A 20,281-nucleotide genomic window follows, 5' to 3' on the forward strand; every position below is an offset into this window, starting at 1 on the left:
TCATCACAGACTGTGTTCTTTGAAACCTTATCATTAGATGACATCATCAGATGAGCTACCATCAGATGAGAAAGGAATTGGAAAGGTACATCTTTGAAGAGTGCTTTTTAATTTTACAGCAAGTCTACATTTCAGTATACTGTAAACTGAAGTTGGTGATAAGAACCACTGAGGAAAATACTTTTGTCTATCAAGCATTTAGTCCTTTTTATCCTGAAGTCACTATGGACTTAAAGATAAACTGAAAATATGATTAATTATTGCTAATTGGAATTCATAGGATTAAGTTTGGAGATCAATAATGAATGAAAGACCAGAGCATATAAACAGGGCAAAACTGAAGGTAAATAAAGAATGAACAGTTGACTGAACATAAGTTAGTTATAAAAAGTTCAAGGGAAACTTATGGTCAAATACAAAATAGTGTAGTCCCACTGTGTCAGAAGTAGCAAAGGTTTGGATATAAACAGATAATGAAGCCAAAAGTTAATTAATTAATTAATTAAAACATTTAAAAAATCTAGAAAGAAAGGGAAACATGCCAAGAGTTAGAATGTCTAATGGTGGACTCTTCATACAGTTAATTTCAGTTGCCACCACATTTTCCTATTAAGGAACTAACATAAAGCTCTTGCTGATTACATACAAGAATTACACAGATTCAATTGAAATCAGTTTGATGGCAGGTTGATCAAATCTTTGAATTGAATTGCTTTCCAGAGCAGATCAGTGATTTGGATCAAGTTTGAAAAAAAAAAAATCAAACAGAATCAACATACTAACTAACTAACATATTAACTTGATTCAGTGCTTTGAATAGAAGCATACACCTGTTTTACATATATGCATATACAAAGGTATCCTGAGAAAAAGAGTTATGACCTCGCACACAGATTTCTGGGGCATCTGTTCATTATTAGAATAGCACAGGTGGCCATTTTAAAAATAAATTGAGGATACAGATAGAAAAATGTTTTTGTATTCTAGTTGGAACTTTTATTATATGATTTTAATTCTGTTTCTGGAAAGTTTTATAACTTTTATGCAGCAAAGTTATAAAAATGAAAGATAGCTTTAAAGTGGCAATTTTAATTTGAATTATAACTGTGGCACCCAAAGATTAATATTGCTTCTATTTTTTAGTTACAACCTTTTCTTTTTACAGTCCTTTAAAAATTAATCAGAGATTTACTTTGCCACAGTATGCTTTCTACCTTGAGTGTTTCTAGCTGTGTAATCATTCGATAAATCTCTTTTTCTTGATTGGAAAATGTAATTACTGTCAGTTTTCTCTCTTGTTCCTTAGCTCATTATTAGCATCCTTTAGTTTTCATAGGCATTTGGTTGCTTTTGATCTTCCCAGTGTAAAGTACTCTACTTTTAAGGCAAAATTATAAGTTATATTCTTCAAATAGTTCACACACTTACATGTGAGAAGGTATTTTTATATTCTTGTGGCCCAGCATTAGGCCTTATCTTAGGAATGTGGAGTGTTTGAGAAAAATTCTCTTGTTTCTTTTCTTGTTTTTAATGGTTTGAAATGCTGCTTTGTGCATAAAAGCCATTCTGTTTGCTGTCTTAAGATGGAGAAAAGTTACATCAAAGCAAATTGAAACTCATGTTAAATTTTTAATTAAATTTAAATTTTAAAATGTTCTACTTCATTTCACAATAAATAAATAAATAAGATGTGTTTGGCATCCTGACTATGGGTCAGTATACAGATAATCTCCTAGTTGTTATTGATATTATTGTTATTAGATTTATTTCCCACTTTTATTTTGTACAAATCAGTTGGGGAGTAATTGAGTATGTTAGCTTGCAAGGGAGTTTTTAGGCTTGCACAGAATAGTATGAATATATTTGGAGTAAAATTAGGGTTTGGCTATGCTTGTGGCATACTAGCCAAAATGTGTCAAAACTGATTGGTACCATCCTTACATTGAGTAAGGAATGCCGCATGTGGCACAGGCAAGACTATATATGGCAACTTAATCTTCACCTTCTCTTTCTTACTAAAAAGTGTTACATGAAAGCCTCAGTTGATTAAAACCATGATGTGTAGCGGAGATCAATATCCCTGGATCCATCTGGTGAGGACCATAGGATATGGAAGTCTATGACTTTGAATATAAGAGGAGTAAATGATAAAGAACAGATATAACAAGTGAAATGAAAGAAAAATAGATATGTTGTGTGTTTATGAAGCTAAGAGAGAAGAATTTATTGGCTCCTTCAGAAGAATAAGGAAATTGTTAGGCTACTTTTCCCAACTAAGCAATTAAATATTCAGCAAATAATGGTGATATCTCATCAGTGATTTACATCAGATGTAAGAGATCAACTGGTAATGTGCTAGTAACCATTCCGTGAATGAAATCCAGGTGCAGACTGTCCCCCTTCTCAGAAGAGTTTGGAATCTTCTCCATTACACCAGAATCATGGGAGGAAGAAGCCCAGAATATAAAAGCTTTGAATTGCTTTTATATAAGTACCACATTTGAAAGGAAAGTTATTTGGTGGATTTCTCATTCTCACTTCACCCATTTTTTCTAATAAATCCTAATTAATCCAAGCTCAGTAAGAATTGTTTCTTGGCTATTCTTCTCCAGTCCTGATATTTTCTAGTCTGACAATTGAAATCAGTATACCTGATTTCTAAATGCTAAATATTTCTAAATACTATTCTAGTATTTGGAACGCTAAATTTCTAAATTTAGCGTTCCAAATACTGAAAGAATTAGTATACCTGTCTAGATACAGATGGTTAAGAAATGTACATTGTCTACTTGGTATGTTTCCCCAATAAAATACTATATACAGTAAATGTAGTTACAAGGGATAAAAATAGTGTTGCTCAGTCTAGAATTTGGAAATGTGTAGAATTTGGAAAGGTTCAGTAGATTTTTTTCTTCCAACTATGAGTCGTTGCACATTACTGTGCATGCAAAGAGCATGAAGTGCCATTAGGGGATTTGGATGAGTCTTCATGTCCCCCATATTCTCCTTTTTGAAAATAGCCTACACTGGATAGAAAAGGATACATCAGTGAAGTTATAAATTCTCCATTTCCATTAGTGGCTCAAAATGCTGCCTGTGCATGTGCTTATTTGAAGGGAAAGGTGATCCTCACTGCATTGACAAGGTGGAATGGATTGTGTCCTGGGTGAATTTTTCATACAGAACAATACTGTGCCTGTTAGGATGACTTCCTTCTAAAATTTTATTTCAGTAACAAAATAAATGAATTAAAGCCCCATGCAGGGTAATGACTTAACAACTCAAAATTTAATTTTTTACTGTTGAAGACCTGATTTTATAATTTTTATGTTAACCACAGTAATTGAATATTGAAGAATATCATTCTATTCTTGAGTAAATGCTGTTCTCTATTTCCAAAAATTATAAAATTACAGAATATTTAAACTATTCAACTGAAAATATATTTTTTGTGAAAAACCTCTGATTCTATACATTTCCCCCTTCTGATGAGGGAAAAAAATTAACTTCTTATATATAGGTCTGTATGAAAATATTTCCTGTTATACAAGGGAGACTATGTCAATCCATCTTACATATTTCCAAAAATGAGTCATAAATGAGAGGGAGGCAGTGGCAAGTAGAAAAGGAGGATTGAAAAGTCTCTGGAATTCAATTCTTAATTTAAAGAAGCAAAGGTAGGCAACGTTTTCAAGCCAATGAGCATATTTGGCATTTTTAGAGCATGTTGTAGATTCTGTCACAAAATGGCTACCATGAAGGGCTTGCCTGTTTGTAGAATAGTTGTTGTAGAGAGAAACAAAAGAGACTCTTTCTCATCACCTTATTTAGCAGAAACATACCCAATGCTCCACCTGCTGTCATGTCCTTGGTAGAGAAATCATTCTCAGGTAAAGAAAAGGACCAAAAGAAGGTACTCAGGAAATCAGACACAAACAGTCCTGGCCCCAGCAGGACTAGAGGGGTGACATTAGGCCCCACTACTTGTGACTCTGGCTGTGGTAATTCAGACTTTGAACCATACCTACCCAGTCTAAAGGACTGCTGGCATCTCTGCAGAATTAGAGATTGGGAATGATGGGCTGCTTAGTTACATAGAGAAGGACCTGGTTCAAGCAGATCTACTTGGGAACAGCCTAATGCTGGAAATCAGGATTGATGAACGTCCACAGTTTTCAAGAAGAGGCTAAAAGCCTCCTGTGTTCAAGGGTTTCACCTGACTGCCATCCAAAGTTTGAACAACTCTCTTGAACAACTTAGCCTTATATGCCTTGTATCTGCTTTAAACCATGCATATACCTAGGTTTTCCTGGGATCTCAATCTGTGTTTGAGTTTAACAGTGAATAGCAGGAGTGTGCACAAAATGCGGAAAATGGATGAATCATTACATTCCAGAGGTTCAGTTGAACTGCTCCAAGCCAGCCATAGTTAGACACTACCAAAACCTGAAACATTTTGTTTCGTCTGGGTTTCAGATAAAACAAAATCTAGGTGGGTGAGTAGGGCAAGGCTGGTGCATATCACCTCTTCTGCGCTCTCTACAGCTTCTAGAAGTTTGCTTTCTTGGTTAATTCTTTTTGCCAGCAAATTTTTATCGTGCCACAATCACAAAAGATCCTTGGTGGCTCACAAATTCAAGAAGACGTATGTCACTGGACTGTCAGCCCCTTGATCTTTCCAGTCCTTTCTTTCCCCGTTGCCACTGTTTTCACTGTCCCAAGATAACACAGCCCACTAATCTTTCCAGAGACTTTATAGCAAAAACAAAGTAGCAGCGAATCAACTAGAATGTGTCAAGACCTCTGCCCCTGCCATATCTGGTTTTTTGCTTTTTGTGGCAAAAAACCTGAAGGCTTGAGGAAGCTTTCTTGGATTGCATTTAGTAACATAATTCATTGGGCATGACCAAAATGTCATTTGTTTCAAGAGCCAAGTTATATGAGATACTGGTTGCATTGCTGATTTGATTCTACTTAAATGCAAACCTAAGAAACCAGAAAGCAATTGAACAGTAAAAAACGATTGAGCCTCAATACCATACAATATTATGCTCCCCTCCCCCCCTTTTGGTGTCTTTTATTCCAGATAGTACAAACTTTGGCTTTGATAATGTGTTTATTTTTATTGGTTCAATATTTACACAGTATTTATAAACTTGCCACGGTACCTGATGTTAAACTCTTGCAGTTGGTTTTGGTTATTTGTTTTATCTCCTGTAAAAGTGAAGAATTAGTTCAAAAACATTTGACTTAAATTTCAGAAGAAGCTTCAGCAGTGAATTAATATAAGGCCAAGCTATTTCATTAAGCAGATTATAGGATGTCATGCATTTCTTTAAATGTCTGTTCTTTTTATTTTTTCTGAAAGGATCCAGGTAAATGACCAAATTGTAGAAGTAGATGGAATCAGCCTGGTTGGTGTCACACAAAATTTTGCTGCGACGGTTCTCAGAAATACCAAAGGAAGAGTCAGGTAACATTCAAAAACCATGGGAGAGAAATGTTAAATTTTACACAACTATGATATTGTCTAGCGACACAAATAGTGTAATGCAAATAAATAGAGTGAAAACAAATACATTTGCAAACAGCCTTTTTCCTCAATGCATCACTTACATCTATGGATCCATACTTAATCTAAGTATATTAGATATTAGTCTACTGGTTGTTACTTCACACTGTTAAATGTACAGATGGTCCTCACTTAACAACCACTTGTTCAGTGACCATTTGAACTTACGACAGCGCTGAACAAGTGATACTTACAACCTGTCCTCGCAGTTTCGGCTATCGCAGTGTCCCTGCAGTCACGTGATCATGATCCAGGTGCTCAACAGCCGGCTCGCAATTATGACGTTGCACCATCCCACGGTGTTTCATATTATGAAGATGGATAACGTATGTTGTCTTTCCCCCTTTAGTTATCTGTGTGAATTTAGCCACTTTAATTATCCTGCAGTGTTTGTCCCTAAACATTTGACTTTCCTGTAGTTGGAAGGGTAAGGATTTCTGTTACTTTTTAAATTTTTGCTTAAAAACAGAATTATGTATGCCTTCTTGCTTTAAAATACTTTAAAGGTAGCTCATAAAGTTATTAAACCAATCTTGTGGATGGTCCCTTGCCTGGTTAAAGGATAATGTTGTAAGAACCCTACTGAAGAAATTTTTTTGTGATCTAAGAGAATATTTCTCTTTGGGCAAAGTTGATTGAGAAGGCAGTGGCCTCCCAGCTCCAGTCATATCTGAATTACAGTACTTTGGATTTCAGTATTTTAATTTTCAGATCCATACTTCTTATTGCATTGTACAGTTTATATAATCTTTGGTGCGAATCATTTGGGCTGTCAGCCAACAGGATTCATACATTCTTGTCTTACTCCCTACTCAATGTTGAATTATTTACTAATGTTTATTTTCAGACATGTTTTGTGCCTAGTGTATAGCACTCTTGTTGCATTACAGAACTAGCTTTTAATTCCATATTTGCACAAAATGTTCTATAATTCAAACCTATTTATTTTAATATGCACACCACTAGTACTTTGTAACAGATTTTTTAAAAATCACTCTCTCCACATGTCCACTTCCTATTCATTCAGTTGGGAGATTATCTTCTAATCTTTCTTTCATACAGGATTTATACTTTCACTTTCTGAGCCCCTTCTATTTCTATGTTCTTTCACTTTTTTCTTCTTCTTCTCTCTCCATTTTTCCCCGCCAAGGTCTTCTCTTGACAATATCAAAACATTATTTGTCCCATATTCAGAAGATCCTGTAATCTGCACTGCAGTACTTTTTCAGTCTTTCATTGGAAACCATCAAATTAATCAGGTTTTTAGATTTATATTCCTAGTTTTGTCATGTGTCCACATGAACCATATATTCAAAACAAATAGATCTTTTTTTTAAGTGCAAACTCAGCAGATTGTCACTATTTTTATGCATACTTGGGTCTCCAAATTGCCCAATCACAGTTTCTATATTTTCTTGTCTCATTTGGGTCATGTGGCAGAATATTTTTTCCGTGATCACGTTTCATTCAGAATGTTGCACTGTTTTTCCCCAAACTTATCCTTGGTAGACGAGATTGTGAGCCTCAGCTGTAAGTGTGTGACATACAGCATTTCATTCTAATGATAAGGACGGTTCCAGTCAGTTCTGACACATCTAAGGCAGAATGCTTAATTTTGTTGTTGTTTAGTGTTTGTGGTTTCTTCAGTTTTTTACATTAACTCTTTGCCTACCTGGACTTATATAAAGTTCTTTCCAATAAAGAGGAAAGAACAAAGAGAAGCTTTATTGCTTGGACTTTAGTTCCACTGTAGTTCTATTTATAATAAACAAATGTTAAAAAATGTATAAATTTTAGCAATAATTCTTCATTATACAAATTAATTAAGAAATATATTTGAAAAATCACACACAATATTTTGAAATGAGTTAAATTTCTGGCACACGTTTGATTTTTCTATTAGCTTTCTGACAAGTTTTATAAGCATTTTTGATCAGTCTGACAAAGTCATTTATTTACAATAAATTCTTTGTTGGAGCTTCCACATAGAATAGCTCAAGTGCCTTTAACTGGCACATTGTATCAGTGTATAAGAATGAAAATGTGCCTTTAATCTTGTCAGCTGAGACCTGGTTATCCCAATGAAAGATATCATGCCAATTTTTTTATATTCACTGAAGTTAAAGAAAAATCCCAATATGATTAGCTGGTATAATCTGAAGTTAGTGCACAGTTTTTATCTGCTATTTTACATTTCTAGCCTTTCAAAATGGAGATTTTTTTGCTGGACTTTAAAAGAAAACCTAATGATGTCCAGTCTACTAATGGTGTTGGTAAACATAAGCCTAAATCAAGAAAGTATAATAGAAGTCACGAAACTTTTAATAAATGTCTTTCCCAACCTTAACCCCAATGATACATTAGTTTTACTCATGAAAGGGGTTGCACAAATACATTTCTCATTTTAGGGATAGTGATTTGCAAAACTTGAGAATCTGTACACTAGGCAAACATCTTCTAGAACCTTTCACATTAGTATATCAGGTTTATGTTAATAAACATAATCCAACTTGTGATAATTTTTGCTTAGGTTATTGTTCAGTTATATTTCTATGTAATAATTTACCTCTTCTCCCAGTTCTGTCTTTTATTGGATCCACATATTGCAATGATAGATTTTACCATTTCTATGCATGAGAAGTTTAATTAATATTCCTTGAAGTAGCCCTAATTTTGTTGCCATCAAACGTGTTTATACCACGTGTTTTGTTGACTGGCCAGCCACCCGGTCATTGTTTCTCTTTCTGACTTCTCTCCTGTGTGAACACACATTGCAACCTTCATATGAATCAGATAGAAATACCTTACATTTAAATATCTAATTTGGAAAGCATTAAGAAGCACAAGTTCTGATAGAAAAGAAATTAATCAAGAATAGGATTGCATATTCTGTACATTGGCATCTTCAGGATTCTGCTGCTTTCCTCAAAATGACAGAAGCAGCATTGTGCTGTCGCTCTGCAATCTGGGCCTCTTTTGGACATGTGGGCAACATCATGATGCCCATACGAGAGGGGCACGGCATATATTGTACACTGGTTTTGTCAGTCTGATTTGTTTGATCCCCACTCTGGACACCGCGGTGCCCATGTTTTCCATTTGTTTCAGGCTATAGGATTGTTTTCATTCTGTTAAATCCTGTGGATTGTTTTGAACTGCTGCTGCTTTCTGCTCTATATGGGCGTAGTTTCTAATTGTCTGTTTGACTGAGTTCATCTTGTTTATAGAATAGAATTTGGGGATGTCAGACAAACTGGGATTCCTAGAATTTGGCCATGGAGGCTAGAAATATGTTAATGATACTACCAGTACAATTGGAAGCAACATGGTAGACAAGTCTTCCTCTGTCCCTGCTCTGAGGCTGGCTCCAGGATAAATTAATAAAATCTTTGTGAACACAGAATTCTAAATTGAAGTACTACATTAAATTTTAGGACATCACTAATTTCAAATGGCACAGTCCAATTTTGTATGTCGTTCTTTTTAGTGGGACTTGAAAAAGATAATGTTCTGACAGACTTTGCTAATGTCTTTGTTCCTGTTTTGGACTTATGTTTATATATATATTCTCTTATCTAAAATCATACACTTGCCATTGCAAAAGTGAGCCAGAAATAGGAAGTATATAATTAGTTAGGTTGTTGTAGGCTTAAGTGGGCAACCTTTTAGGCAGTGATTCAGAACATTATGCCTCTTTTATGTTTTTTTCTGTCTCTATAGTTGAACTGGAATGTCTTTATATATTTAAACATTTTGTACTTTAGAAATCTTCTGCCCTCCAATACAATTTATGTTTGCTGGAGAAGTTGCTTTAAAGTATAACACTCTGGAACATTTTTTTCCCTTAGCATTTGTCTTGCATAGTTGTGGGGTTGGCATGTTTGCATTGTACAGTGATACCTCGGGATACGAAGGCCTCTGCTTGCGAATTTTTCGGGTTACGACCAGCTCTGGCCCCAAAATTTTACCTCGGTTTGCGAACTCCGCCTCGGGGTACGAGCCATTTTCCGCCCGTGCCACGTGGTCCGCGGCCATTTTCTGCCCGTGCCACGTGGTCCACGGCCATTTTTCCGCCCGTGCCACGTGGTCCGCGGCTGTTTTTCCAGCCCTGCCGCGTGGTCCGCGGCCGTTTTCGCGCCGCGCCGGGCTGTTTTCGCACCGCGCCGGGCCGTTTTCGCGCCGCGCCGGGCCGTTTTCGCGCCGCGCCGGGCCGTTTTCACGCCGCGCCGCACTGCACCCGGCCATTTTCGCGCCACACCACGCCGCGCCCGGCCGCTTTCCGTGTGGTCCGTGGACGCCAGAACGGATTAACGGTAATTACATTGAACCTTATGGGAAATTGCCTCGGGTTGCGACCAAATTCGGGCGGAGGGCGGAACGGATTAACCGGATTTACATTGAACCCTATGGGGAAATTTGCCTCGGGGTGCGACCAAATTCAGAGGGCGGAACGGATTAACCGGATTTACATTGAACCCTATGGGGAAATTTCCTTCGGGTTACGACCAACTCGGGATACGCCCAGAGTCACGGAACGGATTAAGTTCGTATCCCGAGGTACCACTGTACTTGCTAAGTTACATGGTGAAGCTATCAAAGCATGATGCAACAGGGGCAGGGGTGTTGTTCTACAGCCAGCTTGTCACAAAGCCTGATGCTGTTTTGGGGTGAAAGAGAGTGATTGGCCCAAGGTCACCCAGATGGCTTCTGGGACTGAAGGAGAACCTGGGTCTCCCTACTCCTAGTAAAATGCTGGAACATAAGAGTTTCTATTTTTGATAGCCACCACCAGGTGGGATAAACCACTACATTTGCAATTGTAAAACGATCAATTGCCAAATGTACCCAGAAGTATGGTTCAAACATTAGACCACACCCTAATATATATATACACGATGAGATCTTTGAACAGTGACCCAAAGTGCATATTGGTTAATTGATCCCAATTACTACACATATACCAATTTCCTCTAATTAAAGAAGTTTTTACTGACAGACATAAAGCAAATATAATGAAGTAATTTTACTTAAGGAATAGGAAAAATATAACAAATTGTGATTATTTTAGTTGCAGAAATTAGTAATTCAGCGTGAAATACTAAATAAAGACTAAAATGCAAAGAAAAAGACAAGTGCACTTACTCATTTCAAGACTGGTGTGAAAGTGTGGGCAGCTCCAGGTTTTCATGTCTCTCTTCTGAGGCTACCAAACTCTTCTTAAAGGGCTTCTCATTTTTAGCAAAGTGGTGCTTTTAACGGGGTCCATATGGAAGGAAGGAATGGTGCATGTACTTTCACCACACCATGTCCATCATCCCACATGAAGGGCAGAATTATCTTTTCCTGTAGAAATATGGATTGGGAGGGAAGTAAGTTGTAATTCTTGCTGGGTACCTGTGTCAGCGTCTGCTTCAAGTTGATGGAATGTGGGCTTGTCTATCATAGATTTTTCATTTCAGTGAGGACCCACAAAGAGAATGGTTTTGGGGGGTAGTTTATTTTACTTTTTCTGTGCCTCTGGAAAAGTTCAGCCATTGCCTTTCTAGGTTCTTTCAGATGAAGGAAGGCCACATCTTTCATTTTTCCAAGGCAAGCTATTTAATTAATGGGTGTAGAAGTTGCAGTTCGTGGACAGGAATGCAGAAGAGCACAAAGGGAGGAAAAACAGCCAAAAGACAGCAGGACCCTGGTCTTTTGCATGATTCCTTCTTCCAAAGCATAGCAAGGGACCTGCCAGAGAACTGAAGAGAACATTTACTTTAAACTTCTTACAGGAACCCACCTTGATTAACTTATATAATGAACCATCCATGCAATTATTTCTGATTCATTTGGTTCATTATATGAAGAGATTGTTGTGGTCTTATATCTGTTCATATTTATATTGTATAGTTGAATAAAGACCTAAATGAGATTTCTGTGTCTCATACATGACTTTATAATAATTGTATCACAATGAACTTTGGGGAACAATTGAAATGGAAACTACTGACATTATCTCCATGTAATAGATTTCTCTCAGCTGATTTTTCTCCAAGATTTGAATGTTCTCCATACCTAGTTATTTGTTCTCACAGTAACAGCAACATTTCAGAACAGGCCATTTCAGACTCCGTTCTTTGGAAGCAGTTGCTGGCAATATTCTGTACATCAGTCTGCTTTCTCTGACTTCATGTCTAACAAATGACTCACCAGATCTAGGTGAGCTAATCTGAGTTCCAGAATAGAAAAACAGCACATAAATGAAAAATATATGAAGCAGTAATCAAAAATGAAAATATAAATTGGTAATAATTTACAGTGATGTAATTTAAGTATAGTTGTGTGCAAAGGTTTAGGCACCCCTGTTCAAATGTTTCAGTGAATTCCTAAGTGAAGTTGTTATGTTATTATTTTGGTTCTGAAATCAATTGCATATAAACAGTAAGTATGCATTCAAATTTGCAGAAAATGTTGTATATAACTTTGTAGTGTACCATGTATAGTTCACGTGACCGTCTATTTATGTATAACTTTGTCTAAACTTTTAGATTCAACTGTACATATTTTTAATGTGTGTTTTTAAAGTAGCCTTCTCCAACCTGGTGTCTCCTTGTATATGTGATCTAAAGACAGATATAGGTACAAGAAACATTTGCTTCATCTTGTAGCCTGTTATTAAAATACATTTTCCAGTTTGAGTATTTCTGAAATCCTTCTTTGCTTTTGTGACTTATTAAACCATTGATTGAATTACCTCAAAAAGTGGGGTAACTGTAGATACTATCCTTCTAGCTAACAAGGGAACAATAAAAAATACTATCAGGAAAACACAGAGATGAAGGGGAAAAGAATATGCCTGTAAAATATGGGCCAATATTTTAAAGTAGAAAACATACCAAAAAGGGGATGCTTAAAATGCCAGGAATTTTTATGTGATCCGATCACAGGTTTGTGTGACGTGTTTATTATTACAGTATAAAAATAGTTCCCTAATTTTGATGGGAGTGCATAAAACATCAACCTCAGGACTGTAAAAGGTAGGTAAAAACCACATGCTCTTTTGCCCCCGTTTAGGAATTCTTTTGAAATACAACAAGGATCTAGGATGTATGGATGTATGCAGCTTCTTATGTGGCCCCTTAGACCCATGTCATTTTGAATGTTGTTATTCAACTGTTTCTCCTTTATTGTGTAGAAACAGCCAGATACAACTATCTGGTATCAAGGGCTTTGGTCTCATAGTGCACTCATTCATTCTTCTAAATCATTAAAAAAAATATGCAAATTGAAATAACGTAAGTTCAAGTGCTTATTCACTAGAGGCACCTAAAATTTGCAGGTAGTAGTAACACCTCTGCTGCTGAAGAGAATCTCATTTGTATTATAACATTTGTTCTGCATCAGAATTCTGGGTTAAGGAGTAACTGATAATGAACACATGGATTTGCAATCTCTCATTTAAATTTGAATTCAGTATAACCCAATTGCAAATAACAATGCACTATAAAATACCTTGGCTTTAAATGAAAGATTTGGGCATTGGTTATGCTGCTGCCATTTATTTAATAAAGTGGCTGTTACTCCACAAAATTTTAGTTTTAAGATGTTCCAGTACTCTGTTCTGTATTTGGTTATTTAGTGAGTGATAAGGAGAAGAGGGGGGATGATCCTTGTTCACTGTTCTCCTCAGGTTTATAATTGGCAGAGAAAAACCAGGACAAGTAAGTGAAGTGGCTCAGTTGATCAGCCAGACCCTAGAGCAGGAGCAACGCCAGAGAGAGCTTCTGGAACAGCATTATGCACAATATGATGCAGATGACGATGAGGTATCCTGTTCATTCCTTTTCTTGTAACATCACGAAATTTCCCTTCCTTATCTATTTGTATTTCACTTTCTCTACTTTAATGTTTTGAGTAATTGCAGTTGGAAATAATGCCTTCTTCCAAAGTTAACCATTTTGCTATTTTCTGATTCTTCTTTGAAGTCAAAAACTGAGAATCCAGTTTTGATTGTTTCTGTAAGCTTCTAGCTTTCACTCTTGAGGCTGTTGCCAAAAAGAGGAGGTAGGGATCCCTAATTTTCAAGCATACAAAAGGGCAATTCTCACTTACTTTGACAGTAAAATTATTGTGATATAAGTAATATAGGAAACTGCTTTATTTTTCGTCTAGAACAGTTTGTCTCCATTGAGTGGTTTCATAGAGTCACCCTAAGCTATAATGTAGTTGTTTTTATTGTGGCTTAGCATATTATGTGAACCCAATATTCATTCATTCATGAGTTCAAGGCAGTGTAGACATTACTGTATCCTCCTGTTTTTCCCCACAATAACAGCTCTGGAGGTAGGTTAGAGAAAGACCAGTCCAAAGTTTGTGGCTGAGGATGGAATAAGACCATAGTGTCCCCATTCCTAGGTTTATTGTTTGTAAGCCATATCATGCTAAGTAGCTTAGCATGATATGTAATCCAGCCAGGTTTGACTTATTCAACAAATCACAGTTCAACAAACCATGAGTTGGTGCTGTGATTCCTTAGTATTTCATACAGGAGTTTTTCCCAGTTCTATCCAGGATTGTCAGGGATTGAAACTGGTACTATCTGCACATAGAGTTTATACTTTACCACTGATCTGCACCAGTTTTACATGGCAATTACTTTTTATGAATCTACATTAGTGTGGTTAAAATTGATATTAATACACCAAATGAATTTCTTAGTCCTCCAGCATTGGTAAATATCAGCTATCAACATGTATGATAGATTTACTGCTTGGTTTTTTTGTTTTGTTTTTGAGGTTCCTTCAAACAAATAATTAGGGATACTGTGTGTTGTAAAGCAAAATACCAGCATCTACCATCATTTTTAATTATAGGGATGTCTCATACCATGGACATTGTTAGCAAATAAAAATGGCAGGCAGCTTTAACCCAATGTTTTGTTTGTAAGTATGCCTGCATGCCCAGGAAAAAAAAAAAGCAAAGGTAAATTGAGGTGGTGAGGAGTATTCCTGTGGCTTTTGTGGCTAGCAATTAGCAATTCATCAGTTTACTTCCTGGCAAATGGGGTTTTATAATTGGCTTTTCCAGTTTTGCAGACATTGGCTATTTGCCAAAATGAAAAATTGATCATTAATATATATTTTTAAAAACTTGTAAATGCTTCAGACTGAATTTAAAACAATTTTTTTCTTCAAGAAAATGCTAGTTTTCATGACTGATAGTTCTCTACATTTTGCAGAGGATTATATTGCCTCTATATTAAGAGTTAGGTTTATTAATACGCTGAAGCACAAAGGATTACTTTTAACTCCTTGTAATTAATTTTGAAGGAACTGTTTCAGGCTCACTGTTTAGAATGGAACAAAATATCAATTGAAAAGCTTTTTCCAATTTTTTTTTCTTGGTTGCCTAAGGTGGAGAACTGTAGGTCTTCTTTCGTGGATTAATAAAAATTAGCCCTTACTAAAATGATGAAGAGCAATCTCATTTGTCTACTTTCTCATATTCCAAAAACATATGTAGCAATCATTTTCATGCATGTATATTTCTTGTATATTTTATATTCCCTTCAAACGTAAGAATTTCCCAGTGATTTGTTGTCTGTTGTGTAGAACATAATTGTTTAAATTTGATCCAGAGGTTTGACTTAAGTCTTGTCCTCATGTCCTTCTAGCTGCAGTTAATTACCTTTGGCTCATCCCCAGTCTGTCATGGAGGTGGCTTAAATTCATCTTTTTTTGTTCTAGTTTCTGAGTAATTCTTTTGTCTTCTACTGACACAAATCTTGTTGTGCAAATGATCTCTGATGCCTCGTTGATATTTATGATGGCCTATCAAGGTCTAGGATCTGCCTACTTCCTGTTACCATTCTTGTCTATTGCAAACATGTCTTCCCTCCATGGCCATTTTGTCTTGGCTGCAGGAAAAATAGGACACCTGGCTTCTATAGAAGCATCTGTCTGTAGTGCCTGACCAGAGCTACCATTTTCTCCTTCCTGCCTTCCATTGCAGGTTCTCTCTTTTTTCTGCTATGTATATTCCACTGTACCTGTCAGAGAGAGAGGAACTGAGCTTTCTGCACCAACCAGCTGCACTTGGGAAGAGCTGGGTGGAGGGAACGAAGGGGATTGCTTGACAAATAACCATAGTTGCAGAGCTCAGCTGGAGAAGGAAACTATGAGGTGGGAGGAAGAGCAGGGCTGTCCTTCTTTTCTTCTCCTTCCTGCTGCATAGTGCTTTCCCTTTGCTTAACTGTGAATTGGGGTTTTGGAAATGCCTTAGTTTGTTTGGGTACAAAATGTGGGGAAGGAAAAAGAAAGCCAAACAATTTAATAATTTGTTTCAGGGTACTTTTAACTTCTGAATAGTGCTAAACCTTGGGTCCAAAAGGCTTGAATGCAATATTTCTTTTTCTATTTTCTTTTCTCACTATTCACTATTTTTCTTCTCTTTATTTTCTCTTAAGACTTTACTTTGTTAAAAAATTATTTAATAATTATATTATTGTTGTTGTTATAATATTGTGGCTTCCCACAAGTTTTTTGCATGAGTTGCAATCAAACCTTTTTGCTTATATATAAAGCCAGAGCAAATTTTGTCACATAATCTAGCCATCTATCAGAATTTACCTCCTTCCCAACACCTCCTCCTCCAATGTTCAGGAGAGCGGTTGATGTCTTCCTGCCAGCCGGGGTCCTTTGGTGGGAGAGAAACAAAACCAGTGGAATCCACCAACTGCTGCCTTTGTTTGTCCCTCAGTAAAACTGTAAGGAAGAATAGGTCATCAGTCTTGTTACTGAAGGAGATTGTAAATCAGCCTTTGGAACAGCACAATTTATAGAAGCATACCCTTCTGCCTATCCAGGGAGTAGAGGAGTGGACATTAACATGGTGATAAGGAAGAGCCCTTATTCCCGTACCTAGCACAGGTACTAAGATGTAGATGGCTTGCCAGATGCTGATAATATTTGATTTTGCAGCCCATTCAGCTAGATAAATCTTTGGAAACTGTCCTTTGTCTAGACTAAGGCCCCATAAATAGTCATTTGATATAACTTTTAGAAGGGTTATGTCATTTAGACACTATTCCTGCATAAAGACTCAACTAACCCTTTAGAACAGTGTTTCTCAACCTTGACAGCTTTCAGATGTGTGGACTTCAACTCCCAGAATTCCCCAGCCAGCATTCCACACATTTTGAAGTTGCCAAGGTTGAGAAACTCTGGTTTAGAATAATAAAAACATAAAAATGGTAGGTCTGTGTGGTGTTTTGGATTCAAAGAAGAAAAGGTGCTTCAGGCCTGCATATCATCTCTTTAAACCAAACGTGTTTTCTTAGGATCATGCAGTGGGATTCTAGGAAAAAGGAGAAATTACTTGGAATTGATGACAGGTGTTATGTGACCACCTCTGCAGAAACTCTTTGCCTTATTAAGAGATTTTACCTTCCTGCTTCCATTATTTTCGCACTTACTGTTTTTATTTGGTGTTAAAATTGTTTAGATTTGCTTCCTTGGGGGAACCTTGTGCAGTGAAACCAATTAACTGTTTTGTTTAGTGACAGAATGTTAAAGACTGTTAAAAACGTTGGCTTCCAAGACAGGGGAATATGCTACAGATGAAGATGAGGAGGATATTGGGCCTCCTTTTCCAGGAGGCAATATGGCCATTGAAGTGTTTGAACTTCCTGAAAATGAGGACATGTTTTCACCAACAGAATTGGACACCACCAAACTGGCTCACAAATTCAAAGAGGTAAGCCAGAGAGCTAGGAGTAGATAGTAAGTAAATCGGTAATAAAACAAGAGCTTGTATTTGGGATTCAGATGATACTGAAAAACTGCATTTTTCACTGATACAGACTCCTCTCAGTGCAGAGTGTAATTTTTCCCATTTGCCTTCACAGTTAATGTGTTAATGGCTTGAATGGGATTAGAGAATCAGAATTCTCTAATTTTTCCAGTAGCGGCCAGCCACTTTATCTGTAACAAGTCCACAACCAAGACATGAGGTCAACAGTTCTCTTCCACTATTCATTATAAACTGGTATTCAGAGGCATGGTAGCACACAACCATTTCCACTCCCTTCTTTAATATCAGAAAAGATCTGCAAAAGGGCACAGAAGCTTCTCTTTGTCTTACAAGTCTGAAGCAAATTGGTTTTACACTAGTGCCGTGGTGATAGCAATAGAAGGAATTGGCTGGAAGGTGAATCTCATTCATTAGTGTTATATACCTCTTTACTTCCAGGACCCACAAGCAGCATACATAGCATTCCTTTCTCCAGTTTTTGTCCAGTATAACAATTGTGAGGTAGGTTGAGCCAAGAGAGAGTTACTGGGCTAAATTTAACTAGTGAACTTCTATAGCTGAGAGTAGGCTTGAATGTAGAATCACCCCAATCTTAATCCAGCCCCTTGCCCACTATATTATACTGGTTCTCTACAGAGCTCATCTTTCTAGTATCAGAGGAAATCTTACCAATGTTTATACTGAAACAATTACTGTGTTCATCCCCAAGTAACTGTACTGGATTGCTTCTGTTACTGTGTAGGTGCTATATTTTGAATTTAGTAGCAGACATGATTAATATTACAAAATAAATTTCTATTGTTCTGATAGTCCTTGTTAACGCTTGGTTTACTATGTGTTGTATCATGTTCTGACTCAATTGTCTAAGTGCGACTGATCGGTGTTCATTGTTTATATTGATAATACAGGAACCTGTTTTAATAGCAGAGAAAACATTGAGTAAACCATCTGTATGTGAAGAGATTGTAGTTTTCAAAGCTATTTGAAAACCTGTTTATTTAGAAGCCTAAATATAGTTCATGGCTTATAGAATTGTTTTAGAAAGGCAGAATAGGCCGTAAGCTTTGAGGATAAGAGTGATTTATGGCTTTATAATTAAAAAAAAAAATCCAGCTGAGTTATTCATAATGTCAGATTCCTCCCCCCACCAAGATGGGCACAAACTAAGTAACTCTCAGTGAGCTGGGCAAACACAGTTAGGAACTAAATGTTTATTGAAACTCAGGAATGGAAGACATTTACAACCAGTTTTAGGGCTGTCATACCTGAGCTACAAAATTCCAGAAGATGCGGAAAATGCTCCTTGCTGCCAGCTAGTGGTCAAGTCAATTTTGCAGTCCACTCCTGCTTCTAAGCCATCACATTTTATTCCTATCTCTCCATGTCTTCCTTTTCTCACAGTTCCTCAAACATTTAGTTTAAGAGAGTTGCAAGTTTACATTCTTTACATTCTTGCTCTCAATATCTGCCCGTAAAGGAATCCTGACACCTAAGGGGTCTGTTTAGAGTCCTTTCTGGTGGCCTAGGTAAAGACTTGCCTGGCAGTATCCCAAGCTGATTTTGATCTCCTGGTGTTGACTTCTGTTTAATTTAGCTGACCACTACATTATCTTTATGTATTGTCTTTGTGTGTATATTGTAGTTAGCTACCATGGAGACCTTAACATGGAAAGGAAATGTCTCTTATTTGTCACAGCCTTTTACTTTCCATGTATCATCCCAGTTTTGATTTTAGAGTTGAGATTAATTATTTTTTCCCAGAAACTTCCAAATCCGGAGCTTCTATTTCAGAGATTCTAAGGAATGAAGGTGCAAGGACAGCTTGAGAATCTCTTCGATTATTTTCCTTTTGGTTAGAGTATATATGCATATTTCTTTTGTTTCCTCCATAGTACTGGTGCATTTCATAGCTTCTTTCAGGCTTTGCTGTTACTTTAGGACCTGTCTGCTTAAATAGTGCACTAATACTTTCTTGGAATATTTATATGTGCTAGAACATTTAAATCCAGGCTGGCTAAGAAACTGAGTATGACAATTAATATCACATCTTTCAGGAGATGTGACTTCTCTAGGCAGCTTGAATATCCTAATCTTATATTCTGAGATGCTAGCCAGCAACACTTTTTCTTTAATTAGCTTGCACAGACTGAGTCATTTTCCAAGCTAGATATTTTAATTTACAGTCTACTGCACTGCAGCACTCTTGTGGGCCTTCCACTGGATGTACAAGAAGTCTGAGATAGATAGATAGATAGATAGATAGATAGATAGATAGATAGATAGATAGATAGATAGATAGATAGATAGATACACACAGACGCATGCACGCACAAATACATATGCATATAAGAACAGTGGCATTTGCAGCTCACTTGTTTGCTTTGTGATTTTGCATTTTCAGTTGCAAATCAAGCACGCAGTTACAGAAGCTGAGATTCAGAAGCTGAAAACAAAGGTAAGGGTGATTCCCACCACTAAATGATAATATTCTTATTTTCAGCTGTAGTAGGCTGGATCAAAAGAGAAGCAAAGAAAAGTTCTTTTTAGAAAGGCACAACAAGAAAAAGTACTATTTTAGTGGATTTAGGAGAACTTGTGTTACAGAAATGGTTTATTCAAGCCTCCGTGAGATCAGGGTAATTGATATTACTGCAGATACATATTATATTTTTATTTCTTTCCCCATCATTAGACCACTCACAGTCTTGAAATGATGAGACATTTGTTTTTTATATATGAGAACTTGCTGCACCGGTTTGGAAAGCACATTTTTCCTTATGTAAAAAAACACAAAAAGCTGTAAGTTTCGGAAATGCTATTTGGTCCTTTAACAAAAGACTTTCTATTACCACTTTAATTAGCCCATGTTACTTCCAGGCTGCATGAGACTTTAATTTTCTCTGCTTTGATCAAATA

The 20,281-nt window shown here is 36.7% G+C and overlaps 1 protein-coding gene across 2 annotated transcripts in view; it reads left to right on the top strand.

Moving 5' to 3' along the window:
• The window catches only part of PPP1R9A (protein phosphatase 1 regulatory subunit 9A), a 124,492-nt gene that overhangs the window by 67,383 nt on the left and 36,828 nt on the right, over positions 1-20,281 (top strand). For both annotated transcript variants that reach the window (XM_025164700.2, XM_007425110.4), the window contains exons 5-8: positions 5,369-5,473; positions 13,245-13,380; positions 17,153-17,308; positions 19,767-19,820. In XM_025164700.2, the coding sequence (XP_025020468.2) occupies positions 5,369-5,473; positions 13,245-13,380; positions 17,153-17,308; positions 19,767-19,820 (451 nt within the window). The remainder of the gene's footprint in view (positions 1-5,368; positions 5,474-13,244; positions 13,381-17,152; positions 17,309-19,766; positions 19,821-20,281) is intronic.

The sequence above is a fragment of the Python bivittatus genome, unplaced genomic scaffold (assembly GCF_059951505.1).
Source record: "Python bivittatus isolate LINGU-HERP-01145 unplaced genomic scaffold, Pbiv_v1 ctg000610_np1212, whole genome shotgun sequence".
NCBI lineage: Eukaryota > Metazoa > Chordata > Lepidosauria > Squamata > Pythonidae > Python > Python bivittatus.